The sequence below is a fragment of the Haliotis asinina genome, chromosome 2 (assembly GCF_037392515.1).
Source record: "Haliotis asinina isolate JCU_RB_2024 chromosome 2, JCU_Hal_asi_v2, whole genome shotgun sequence".
Lineage (NCBI taxonomy): Eukaryota > Metazoa > Mollusca > Gastropoda > Lepetellida > Haliotidae > Haliotis > Haliotis asinina.
Window position 1 is genome coordinate 69,902,457 of NC_090281.1, and position 12,572 is coordinate 69,915,028.

Below are 12,572 nucleotides of genomic sequence, written 5' to 3' on the forward strand. Positions count from 1 at the left end.
GGGTGGTTCAAGGGTTCCCGGATTTAATTCCCCTTCTGGGTTTACAATCTGTGAAGTCATTTTGTGTTGTCCCTTGTCATGATATTGCTAAAATAGTGCCAATAGCGTGCGCGCGTGTGTGAAGTTCTCACCAAACCGCCATGGCAGGTCAAGCTTGCCTACCCATCATGCAAGACACTACACATTTATGGCGTTGTTAGCAGAAGGCAGGTGACACAACTCACTGGATTTCGCTGAGACGTTGACGTTGACATTTGAAAACAATGTTGTCGTCCGGACATCATAAAACAGTGGTGCAACATTATCTACCCTGAAACGAGTTGAAGTATTGAAAGGGCCACAAGATAGCCTGATGACTCTTTGGAACATTTTGTTGGTTAACAGTCATATAACAGTGGATGGAATCATTGATCATACGCACCCACAGACGAGAAGATACACGTCGGTACAATATCACACCATCACAGCCAGACACAGCTGAGGGTATTAGATATAGATTCTCTGTTGCTGAACTGATCCATGCTAATCTAGTCGATAGAGTGTACGGTGATCGAATGATCGGTGCTTCGATCCTCGGCTGCGTCACAAAACAATGCGTAAAATATGCTTCTTATTGTTACCTTGCCTGACAAGGAGCGGTCGTTCCGGGGTGAACATACTGGGTATATGTTGGGTGTATGTGTAAACTGCAGCGTTTTATCTCGGTAGGCTATAGCACCTTCATAAGTCTGGACTACACGGACACGCGCATGCATGCATATCGCATGCATATACGAACAATAATCTTGAACTTTATGTTAAACCCATTTTCACCTCACCCATACTATTATAGATAAAACGTCCTCATTATCTCTGTAACAGTCATGTGAAACACAAATGAGGCGAAACTTTGCATTATAACCATATCACTGTCAATGATCAGTATTTGAGATGTCATATTTTGACACAGTCACCAGGTGCGTGCTTGTTTCTGACCAGTCCTTCCCCGAGGGTGCGCTCCTCCAGTGCGGTATATAAATGATATATAACTCTTAGCCAATGCTGGTACACCTCAAGGAGCCGTGGAGCTTGAGGACCAGATCTCGCTGCTGTGTTCCGCTGTACTTTAATTGTTGTCGTGACAAAACTCTGGCATATGCGCACATGCTATGTGCTTGAATCTTCCCTCGTGACTTGAACAACGGCGTCACGTGTTTGTTTTGCAGCGGAAGTCTACAATAAAGCTGGAAGTATTACATCTGTCAAGCGGTGTTCTCTGCCAACATCTGAATAAGTGTCACTTTCGAACCTAACGGGGCTGTCATCAAACTTTCCCCTCTCGCGTATTCTCCATTGTGTTATGGTGGTCAGGGAAATGTCGTCTGCTCTGCACAAAGTCCCGTCCAAGTTACTTCGCTCACAAACCAACGACTAAAAATAGCTTCAACACTGGACAAATATATGTGCAGCTGAAAGTATGTTGATATGCTTCAGCGCCCCACGGCGACGACTGTGAAACAGACGACATTTTCCTCACAGGTAGGTGGCAGAAGCATGAACTTGTCTTAAGCCAAAAATACTTGCTGTTCAAACCGGTTTCGGATCAATCCGTCTATGAACCAACTTCCGTCATGTTAATTACTTATTTTACTTGATGAATAGCTTATATCTATCAGAAACTGGCTTCATAGCTCTTGAGAGAACCATCATTTGCTCATAAACAGTTGGAAGTACACGATTATAGCGACTGGCTTGTAAGTATATGCGACATTAGTATTACGTACAAAAAGTTTAGTTTTTACCTGAAACCTTGGCAGATTTAGAAAATATGTTTTAAGTAAAGTGACAATGGTATTTGTTTCTAAAGAATGCATGGAAAACTGTATTCTTGACACGTGACGTAACGTGCGATATTGATCATATTAACACGATTGTAAAAATATTAATATTATTTCGTCTGTCACAGTAAATTGATTATGTTATTTTTTAGAAACATGATTTTAAAGTGTGTTTACTGAAAAGGAATGTATTTGTGAATGTTCTACCAAAATACGAACGACTTCCACTCTGAAGTGTGTCGTATTTGGACACAATCTAAGATTTATGGCACTCCATGAAAGCAGGAAAAAGGTCATTAAGTGTAAATTGCATTATAGTGACTGCCTATTTCCTTGGGGTTCATTCGGTAGAATTCCAAAAGTCGTTAACAAAGAGCTCTAGTCCAACTGGCAGCGACAGAATGTGTGAAACTGTTCCTTTGTATGTTATTGTGCGCTTCACATAGATGCACTCGCCTCTCGACAAAACAGGTACGTGAACCAACAGCAGTAATTACAGTGTATATATAACTCCGGTTATAACGAACTCAAAGAGGCCACTAATTTACGTTCATTATACCCGGAGTTCGACATACGGGTAGACAAGTAAACTATAAAAACAGTGGTCTGTGCAATAGAAACAGTTCGTTATATCCCTCACGTTGTTGAAAGCGTGCTTGTGATAATCATACTTCGTTCTACCTTTACGTTCATCCTATGTACTAATGGTGTTTTTAAGTGTCTTTCTAAAGTATACTCTCATTTGTGAATTGAGTTTATGTCGTAAACCTTATGATGTATAAGAACACAGCAGTGACTTTTAACTGGGTTAACTTTTGTCAAATTACATTTTATGAACAGATCTACGCGTGATAAGGAATATGTCAAACAAATTTATAATCATACGCTGACCTTGAGAAAAGTTCTTATACGGGACTATAACATAAACTGTAGGATTAAAATTAAATACTTGTGTCACGAAGGCTTAAAATTAGTTCCCTCTTGACAAGGAAATAAATCATAATCTCCCGCAATTCGCCGCCTGAAAGAATTATTTTCACTAGTATCTATTATTGTTACCTTGCTTGGCTTGTACTTATTTCAAAGTAGAAATTGTTAGAATATTATCATACTATAAATCATCTCCAACACTGATATAAACGTCCAACTCGAACATGAACACGACACTGAATACATACATAGTATGACAACTTTAGTAGCTAACAGTTCATTACTGGGACGTTTTAACGCCTGCTGTGCTACCCAAGGGTATATTAATACCCAGAATGTCGACAAGGTCATAGGGTGCCTCTCGAGTCAACCACCAAGGTTCATTTCCTTGCTTGAGTGTTGGACAGACAGACATTGAATGAGTAAACAAATCACCACGATCATGTATGTGATGTCAGCTGAATATTCACGTCAGAAAGGTGTGTTGTGTTTACACTATTAGCTGTTTAAAATGAAAAATTTGGGTCTTCCTGTCTGGCCTTTGAACATATTATTCATTTTAATATTTTTGGTTTGACGGAGTAGGATCGTCTTTAACTGATTTCATGTTGTAGAGCATATAGCATGCAAATAATAAAAATATAATTTGTTTCGGTTGGTCTCATACATTTTTAATTAAGCTCTAGCCACGAATAACTCGACATATATTAAATTGTTTGCTTACAGCTGACCATGTTTTTATAAGGCTATGTTATATAACATTCTGACCATATGGGGAACGTGAGATTTACTGTTCTGTAATAATTTAATTATTTGCTTTCCAGGTATACGTTAAACCAGGATTCAATCATGGAGAACGATTACGTCAGTCACACCCGACCGGAAACGAAGGTGAAGGCCCAAAGTTGAAAAAAAAGTTGAAGAAGTGTGAGCAATTTCTTACCAACGATCGTCATGAAACCAGCTTTGCTTGTCAGTATTATTATCTGTCTCGTGATCCCAGCAGTCTTGGCTGTGAAACTCTCGCTGGGAGCCACAGGTGCCAGAGGCAATCACGCCATTCGTCACCGTTCAAATGCGGTAACTGGAAAAACAGTTTTACTAAGAAACGGTGAATATTTATCATTTTACTTGTGTCTGAGACAAGATACCTCACTCCGCATCAGCAACGTCAGATATTCCAACGACGGCGGACCTGACCTTGTATCCTTAACTATCGATCACGTGGATGTTGGGTCATTCTTAACGGGGAACAAATCCGATTGGGGGAAGCTATGGAATGTCTTCCATATATCGGGGCCGGTTGGGACACCATGGGTTTTCAGGGAGGGCATGCATGTTTTATCCCTTCTCGCAAAGGCTGCCAATGGGATTGAGATTGATTACGTTGAGCTGGAGCTATCGGACCAGACTATTACGCTTGACATATTAACCTGCGCGCTTGTGTGTTCAAACGTTCTACCAACCGTCCCGCCAGTAAATCCGAACGTGCTGGAGAACGCTACCCTCCTACAGACCAGCTATCCCACAAAGTGTGCAGAGGAAGATAACGTCAAGATACCGGTGTTTCTAAGAAACGTCATGTCTTACAAACTGACGGCAACAATGCCCGATTATAAAACGTTCATCAACGACCGTCAACCAAACACAACAGGATGTGTGTCCCTTCCATCGGTATACTGGAAGATTTCACATTTCGTGATACCGCAACCTCTAAGCCGAGCCACGTTCCCGGAAGTGCGGGTGGACTTTTTGTTTGGGAGAAACAAACCCTTCACCTCCCAGGTACTACAGTTTGTGTTCCGACTCAAAGGTCAGTCACAGGGCTATATTGATGCAGAAATTGGGTCTAAAGTGACCATCAAGATCCAGCCCGTAAAATCTAAAGTAACAATGAGAGTGTTGTACCAAGGACGCGTGAAGAAGGTCATGGGTCTAGTTGATGAAGTATTTAAGCCAGGAGAGACAACTAAAGAGTGGCACATTCCTGACTTTTCATGGACGGAATTTGATGAGAATGTTCTTCTCGTTTCCATAGCGACATCTGAAATTAGCTCTCTGACATTTGATTACGTGCAACTTGAGAGACGATACATGAGGCCTGATCGGCCATTTTCAATTTTCAGGTCGGAAAATCTCATAATTGAGGGCATAGACGTTGACTTCTGGTGGCGATCACCAGAGACAATGAAAGTTCACCGTCTGGACACTGGCGATGTCTTTAACAAAGTGGATTATTTCCGAATTTCACGCCCAGTTCCTTGGTCAAAAGGCTTTGCCCAGATATTCGTACTTTACCAAGATGGAAACATCAGACTTTTAGAACTTCCGCCCCCAGGGCTGGATTGGATACCATTTGGTACTTCTGTGATTGTCGGACAGTCTGACGCGGAGACTCTCAGACCTTCCTCCCCTATTGTCAGAATGGACCTAGCCCCTACCAATCTGACCATGACCTTGTATTATGCTGATGGAGGTTCAGCAAGGTTAGATCTGAAAGCAGCCATCCCAGAAACATCGTTGACAGTGTCTAACCTCGTTTTCAAGAAAGATACTACGCGGTACCCTTTTGCCACCTTCCGGTCCATGCATGTAAAGGATGGTAACTGCGACTCTGACAGCGTCATGGTCGACGGGGAAAGGGCATATCACGTTACGCACGGCTGGACGTCTCTAACGGGAAAGTCCTTCCTGTTGTTTCGACGTTGTCAATCCAAGCATCTCACACTGAGTCCAGACATAAGGCTGGATATTGAGCAGACCACATCTTCACAGACTAGTCAGATCATGAACAGCCAACTGTGGGCGGAATTTGTAGAATGGAGGCGAATTATGGGCTTCCATTGACTGTTACGACATCATGTTGTACCATATTGGGTGTGAAAGGTGACTTTATGTTGTGTGCGCATCCTTCAAAGCTTATCTAGAACACCTATACTTACTCATAATACTACATCAAGAAAACATTCAAAGCCCTTCAAAGAGCTCTCCAGATCACTCATCGTAAGCCCAAGCAGTTCAATCAGAACAGCAACAGAAGCACAATTTTCGTAAAAATGAAATCTCAAGAACAAAGGCGTTCACATTAATGTCTTGTATTTGAAAGACAAAAATACAGTTACGTTTCTTTTGCTGCTTAGTATATAAAGGGTACATCGGTACACCTGACGGAAACTCTAGTGTTTAAGCAGATATTTTACACAGGTGGATCTTTACATTGTCAGTCGAACAAAGCAGATATAGAGTGTTTCAATTCCATGCTTTGTGTGTCATAACTTACATAAGACCTGGGAACCTAAAGCTACCTTGGTCATTTGGGTAAGGGGTAAGGGTCACGAGACTAGCTTAAAATGTAGTGCAACACCCACCATGTGCAATGTTTTAATGACCCGATTGTGCACTTAACGTATTGTGAATTGAGTTTGTGAGAAAGGGGAGTGACTGACTGATTGTGTTTAGTTTTATGCCGCTTTTAGCAATATTCTAGCAGTATCACGGATGGAAGGGAACACAAGAATTGAACACAAATTGGCCCATGTAGGGAATGTGTTCTGTCTGACGAGCAGACACCTTAACCGGAGAAAGGGTAGGGGTAGCTAATATTATCAAATGATTAAAAGACACTCGTTACTCTTGACCCTTGACTGTCATCTTTCCTCGTAATTATGTATAGACAACAACAGGAACAAAGTACATGTATCTGGAGAATGCTGGATGTGGCCACGTGATATATTCTCCTTGACCTCAGGATGTCTGTAGCTGCCCTTGTGTGGTCTATTTATGTAAATGTATACGGATACTTGTGTCTCATGACTTCTACAGCCCTGTCAGTCCATGTTAACATGTTATGTTATGTTGGCTGTGTGCCGCATAAACATCCTGTAAATTGGAATATAGCCCTTTCTTCCTGGTCCGTCAAACTCGTTGAGAATCTGCATGCGTGTTTTGCACTCATAACTTTGTATTTTATGAATCCAATATTTCTTTTCAGAAAACGTTTAAGTCGTTTTTGATGAAGGACTTTGAAATGAGACCAAATACGTGTCGAATCCGTGTGCTTGGTTTAAAGTAATTGGACGGTTGAAGACTGACAAGTCTCCGTTCATTACTCATTTCCAGCGCCGATGTTGTTATATGAGGGATTAGCACTAGTAGGGGTATTGTAAATTCATATATATTGTGGGCGGACCGGGGCTTCAAAGACGTGTACCATGTATATATTTATATTTTCCTGTGTATATATTTTCAAAATAAATTGAAACCGGTGTTTGTAAACGTGTATACGTGTTCTAAACTGACCTAATGAATGTTAACATGAATGCACTTTCCTTTTTGACGTTTTCGATCTCTGGGCATATTGCAGTGTTTACTATTTTACCCACACTGCCTGCGCGTTCTTTCTCTACTGTCCCATATCAGTTCCGAGACGGTCAGCCTAAGACGTTTGAACCAACCTGCCTACCTCAGATGCTGATGCTCTGATGGGTATTTCTGGTATTTGCGACACAGGTGTGTCTGCGGTCCACATCATTGCATACACGTGTTGGATACTAGGTGTAGATACAAATTTTCAGTTTTAAACTAATCCAGCTCTCGATGGTTCACAATCATATATATATGACATTGTTGACCTGCTTCCCGAATAGGTCGTGCTTTTGACCAGAAGTACCTTGTCTCAAATCCGCCGTGTTTCTAACGTTACCTTCGTCAAGATGTATCCGTTAAGCCTGTTTCCAAGAATATCTGATTGTCACTTGATTTCTAAGAATACGTTGACTGCCATCACTCTATTCTGGTAGTAGGTTGTCCACTGAAAGTATATAGCATTTCAAGGGCTTAGATATGTCTCAACCCCAACCACAAAACCCCAGCCCCACTTCCTATTGGAAGTGTGGCTGGGGAAGAGAGAGTGGGTTTCTTAAAATATAGGCCGTTCCATGTATTCAGTCTCTGATACCACAAGTTACTACTCGTGTTCAATGTACCATGTTCCTGCTAGCACATTAATATCTATATGGCCTACAGAGTATTGAGTCTAATCTAAACAAATCAGGATTGGTTGTAAAGTCCAACGACCTGTGAATCATCCATTTGGGTCTATTCACATGTAAAACAAAAAAATTAATGAAAAAGATGGAGAAAATAACAAATGTTCCAGCTGTCAGGACGTCTTATTTCTGATGAAATGAAATTTAAAAACATCTTCAGAATATTATCTCAACCTTTCCTTTGTAAATATGCAAATTTCTTGAAAATCCAGGTAAGAACCGATCTTCGACTACACATGCTTGTGCTAAGGCTTGCTGACTTGGCTGGCAAATATCACCACGTCCCAGTTATGTGGATTGAGGCGTGTGTAGTCAAGTACGGAATTATATGGCCCAGCTTAACGTTTTACAGGCCGCCGTCATATAAATGTATGAATAAATAACGCAATATACAGAATGGCCAATACATGAATGCATGTGATCACTACTATTATGGGCAACTAACATGACGGGAGACAAAAGTATACATTGACTGAATCCCCAGTCGACAAACTGTCAAGTACTTTTTCTCAAAATTTCTTCCAAACATAAGTGATGTTTGTGAGGCTGCTGTTTTCAGTGATCTGGTGCATTCTGGGGTATATCAATCAATGTTACGAACAGTGCTGTCGTAAACACTATCACGCGTCACTTACCATGTCACTACCTAAAGAGTCAAGTCAATGATCTTTAAAGTCATGAGAGAATATTACTGCACCATCAGTTATTATTTCGACATATAAACCCGGACAGAAAGGCCTCGTGACATCATGTGTATCGTCAGGAGTGGCCTGAATCAAACACTCATTTGTTTTGCTCAGCTCAGGTAGATATACCTATGACGCCCCAATCACCTGAGGGGGAAACGTACATGTAAGACTACAGGCTGGTTGATTAATTGACGAGGAAGAAGTAACGTTTGTACAAAACATATAATCATTAAAACAGTGTTCCCACAGCCGTTAATTGAATGTTTTAAAGTTTTTAAACGGTTTTAGGTCAGGGGAAATATATAATTTAGAACAAGATATATCTATAGTTATTGTTATCCATTGTTGATTTCCAAGTTGAAACCAATGCAGTATTTAATCAGCCCGTGAAAGAATGAATGCGTGAGTATGGCTTTTCGCTGTTTTTATTCCTGCAATATAACGGCGGGGGACACCAGCAAGGGGTATCACACATTGTATCCATGTGGAGAGTCGAACCCGGGTCTTCGGCGTGACGAGCGAACGCTTTACCTGCATTAGTCCTTAAAGGAATTCGGTATGAAACCAACAAACAATAAAACAATTGCTATAATTTACAACAGTATTATAATTTACTGTATTCTAACATTTACTATGTTTACAAAGAAATGACAGTATCAGTACAAAATAGAGTGGCAATGTGGGTAGGCTAAAACGATGAAAATAGAAAAATAGGACAGAGTAGTAATATACTCCTCAATGCAACGATGGCCAGTTATCCAGGGCAAGAACGATCTCCGATCAGTGCGGGCTCCAGTCTTAGTAAACTAAGTATTATTCGTTACACTGCTGTACTGAGTAATAATAATACTGTCCAACACCTTGTCAGTGGACGCTCTTCACTGGCACATACAGCATATCTTAAACGGCATGGTCACATGGTTCGCTGCTTCTACTGCCGATTTCGCCATGCCTTTGGCTTTGCCGAGGTGCGAGGTCCATCCGTGGTACGACCCTAAACATGTCCAGGTCTTCATGGAAAATGGTGCTTTCAAACTTCTCTGGAGTAGGCCCATAAAAGAAGAATTCCAGTCAACAAACCGATCTTGTCCTATTTGGTAAAGTCAATGAATATATTAATATCGTTAATTATTATATCATACCCTTTTTCACACCGTGGTGATTGGCAAGAATCAGGAAAAGCAGCCTAAAGATGCTGACCTCGCCTTTGAAATGTCTCGCTTGCATCCCTTGTACACTGCCGTGTTCTCGGTGTCCATGGTTTTCTGCCCGGGTTTTCCACAGGGCACACAGCCCTTCTGACAATTTGGGTAATGCAAAAGGCTGCAGTGTTGGGGAGCCTTGATATTCTCCGGAAAGTTCATGGTGGGTCGACTGAACAGCGTTTCCTGGGAGAGGTCCCATTCGCTGTCTCGGCTGAGGGTAGAGGGGGCAAGGGCCCTGAGCTAATGGTGCGCCTTACCAGCCTGACTGGACAAGGGTCACCCGAACCCTCACTGCTGCATATAATCTTTAATCTGTAAAACGTAATGATAATAATACTGAGTCTAAGTTTACTTAGCTGGCTCCCATTTCTTGAAACAAACATTAGTCTTGTAACTTGAGATGTTATGAGAGATCAGATTCACATACCCAAGAAACGAATCGTGACGATTCTGGGTCAGAATACCTTTAGACGGATCTACCTGGGAAGTGTTTCACCTTAATACCTTTCACTGCTACATAGCATTGTTGTGTCTCCATCCCCGGCGGGGAAACGTGCGTTTGGGACGACACGTTCATATATTGATTGAAAAGGAAGAAGGAACAGGGTGTTTTTTCTTTCAAAACATTTAATCATCATGATTAACCATTGAGCACCTGATTATCATAAATGCCCTGACAGCAGTCGTTCATTGAAGCACGGGAAATATTTAAGTTATTAAACGGTTTTAGGTTGGGGGATAGGTTTGTGTGGGAGAAGCCGAGGGCTACTATGACTGGGTTCAACTCTGGGGTTCTCAGGTATCATGTATCTCAGGCTAGGTTTATCACTGCCTGTGGGCTTCATCAGTTTAGTAAACGACTTGGTTCTGTATCACTCTGAATATGCTAAGCAGAGATATATAACTGGAATACTGTGTGAAACGGCGTTAAACCTAGCTTAACCTTACATTTGGTCATATAACAGCATTTATCTTTTGTATACTTTACATTTGGTCATATAACAGCATTTATATATTATATACCTAATTGGTGGTGCATCTCAGGAGATGCGTTTTCACAGTAATATCGGCGTGTTAACTCACAGATTACATGACATATACATAGTGAGTAGTCTGTAGAGATCTATCCAGGTTAGAACAGGCCTTCAGCAACCGACAAGAGGCAACAAACAGGATCAGGTGATCAGGCTCGCTGTCTTTGATGACACTCGTACTCATGTTGTTGATCACTGGATTGTCTGGTCCAGATTCAGTTATTTTCAGACCACATCTGTACAGCTGGAATATTGCTGAGTTGAACAACAAACAAAGAAACAAAGAAACAAGCAAAGTTTAAAACAGAAAGCCTCTGGTATCACCGGTAAACAGACATGCAGAATACTATTGGTTTGTTGTTCGCCGTCATACCCGACAGTGCTGCAGCTACATGACTATGGTCTGTACGTGGTCGAATCTTGGCCAGATGACCAAATGACTAATATTATGAGCGACATCGTATACGAAGGTGGGAAAAGGTGTCAAACAGACAGGCAGATATATCGGTAGTGTTTCGCATCCTCGTATATGAATACTTCACATCAGCAACAGATTTTAACATTAAGACATGAATATCAAAAGCACCTACGTCGATTTGAATGGATGAACGTGCATGCTCTGTCTCATTTAACAACCTGGATTTATGCAACACCAGTCTGTTAACTTAGTTTTCCATGTAATGTCATAGTGGGCATAGAATTATTTCACGATTTTGTTAACGATCACATCTTGTCATTAGACGCAATTCCTCGGGGCTACTTGCAAGAAATCCCCCAAACCACATTGTAACTGATTTGTTATATTCTCGCACTTAACATTTATAGACAGGTGGCGGGCCAAGTGTCTGGCGAGAAGTTTCCCTTCTTACGAAAAGGGGCATATGTGGCCGAATGGTGAAGCGCTTAAGTTCCCAACACACAAATGATTGAAGATGACATAAAATCAGCTTCACAATGCGCCGAGCATCTAATAAAATCTGATGACACACATGTTCTCTGATCCAGATATTGTATGTCAAGGTTTTGACATATCAGTACTAAAAGCAATTACAGTGGGACATCGACGACTGTGGACAAAGATAATGAAGTTATCGTTCAAAACACTTTTTATGGTAATAATGAGACTCCATTGCAGCCACATCCTTCAAAGTTTCTGCGTGAAAGTTATTACTTCTACGTCAGTTATCGTTTATAATGAAGCTAAGTCTAATTTCAAAATGGACATTTAATAAGTACCCTGTGTAATACAATATCATCCCACATTAATTTGAATAAAGACATGGTCTGTTCCAAATAAGTCGCTTTGGACTTTCCAAAAATCCTCATTGTTCATTTCTGCACTAATCTCTCCTCAGTTAAGTCCTTTTTTCACGTTTCCTATCTCCCTACCACCCAAACTGCAGTCAGGTCGAACTTAGTTTAACACTTACACGTGTAAACTACATACATTGTAGAGATACATGTGAAAAGCCACTATATTTCTCTTTCCAGCAGTATTTATGGCTTTCAGTTCAGATCTAATGGTACGCTACGCAATCAGTCTTCTAGATGAAAACACTATCTCGTTGTCCTGCCTGTCAGCGTGTTTTGCGGTTAGTGGGTGTTTTGTCTGTTACTACGTATGTAGTTACCTAACATACATCTTCTATCACTAGTAATGATGGAATCTATTGGAAGCACAGGTACGGTAACTTTGGCTTTCACAGACATTTTTGTCGGCACTGTTAAAACAGTGTTTGGAAATAAACCCCTGCACAACAAGCATCACAATGGTGATATGACACAGGCAAACCAAGAAAAATTGCCAGGATGAACTAAGGCCGGATTCAAACTCATGACTATTGGATTG

General features: G+C 41.1%; 1 protein-coding gene across 1 annotated transcript; it reads left to right on the forward strand.

The window, feature by feature from the left end:
• Positions 1-1,064: 1,064 nt before the first annotated feature.
• On the forward strand, positions 1,065-7,022 carry LOC137274224 (uncharacterized). The gene is made up of 2 exons (XM_067807287.1): positions 1,065-1,518; positions 3,572-7,022. Exon 2 carries the CDS (start codon positions 3,702-3,704, stop codon positions 5,592-5,594), a length of 1,893 nt encoding a protein of 630 aa, XP_067663388.1. The 5' UTR covers positions 1,065-1,518; positions 3,572-3,701; the 3' UTR covers positions 5,595-7,022.
• The last annotated feature ends 5,550 nt before the right edge of the window (positions 7,023-12,572 follow it).

Coding starts and splice junctions, on each gene's coding strand:
- LOC137274224 (XM_067807287.1), top strand. CDS start 3,702: ATGAAACCAGCTTTGCTTGTCAGTATTATTATCTGTCTCGTGATCCCA.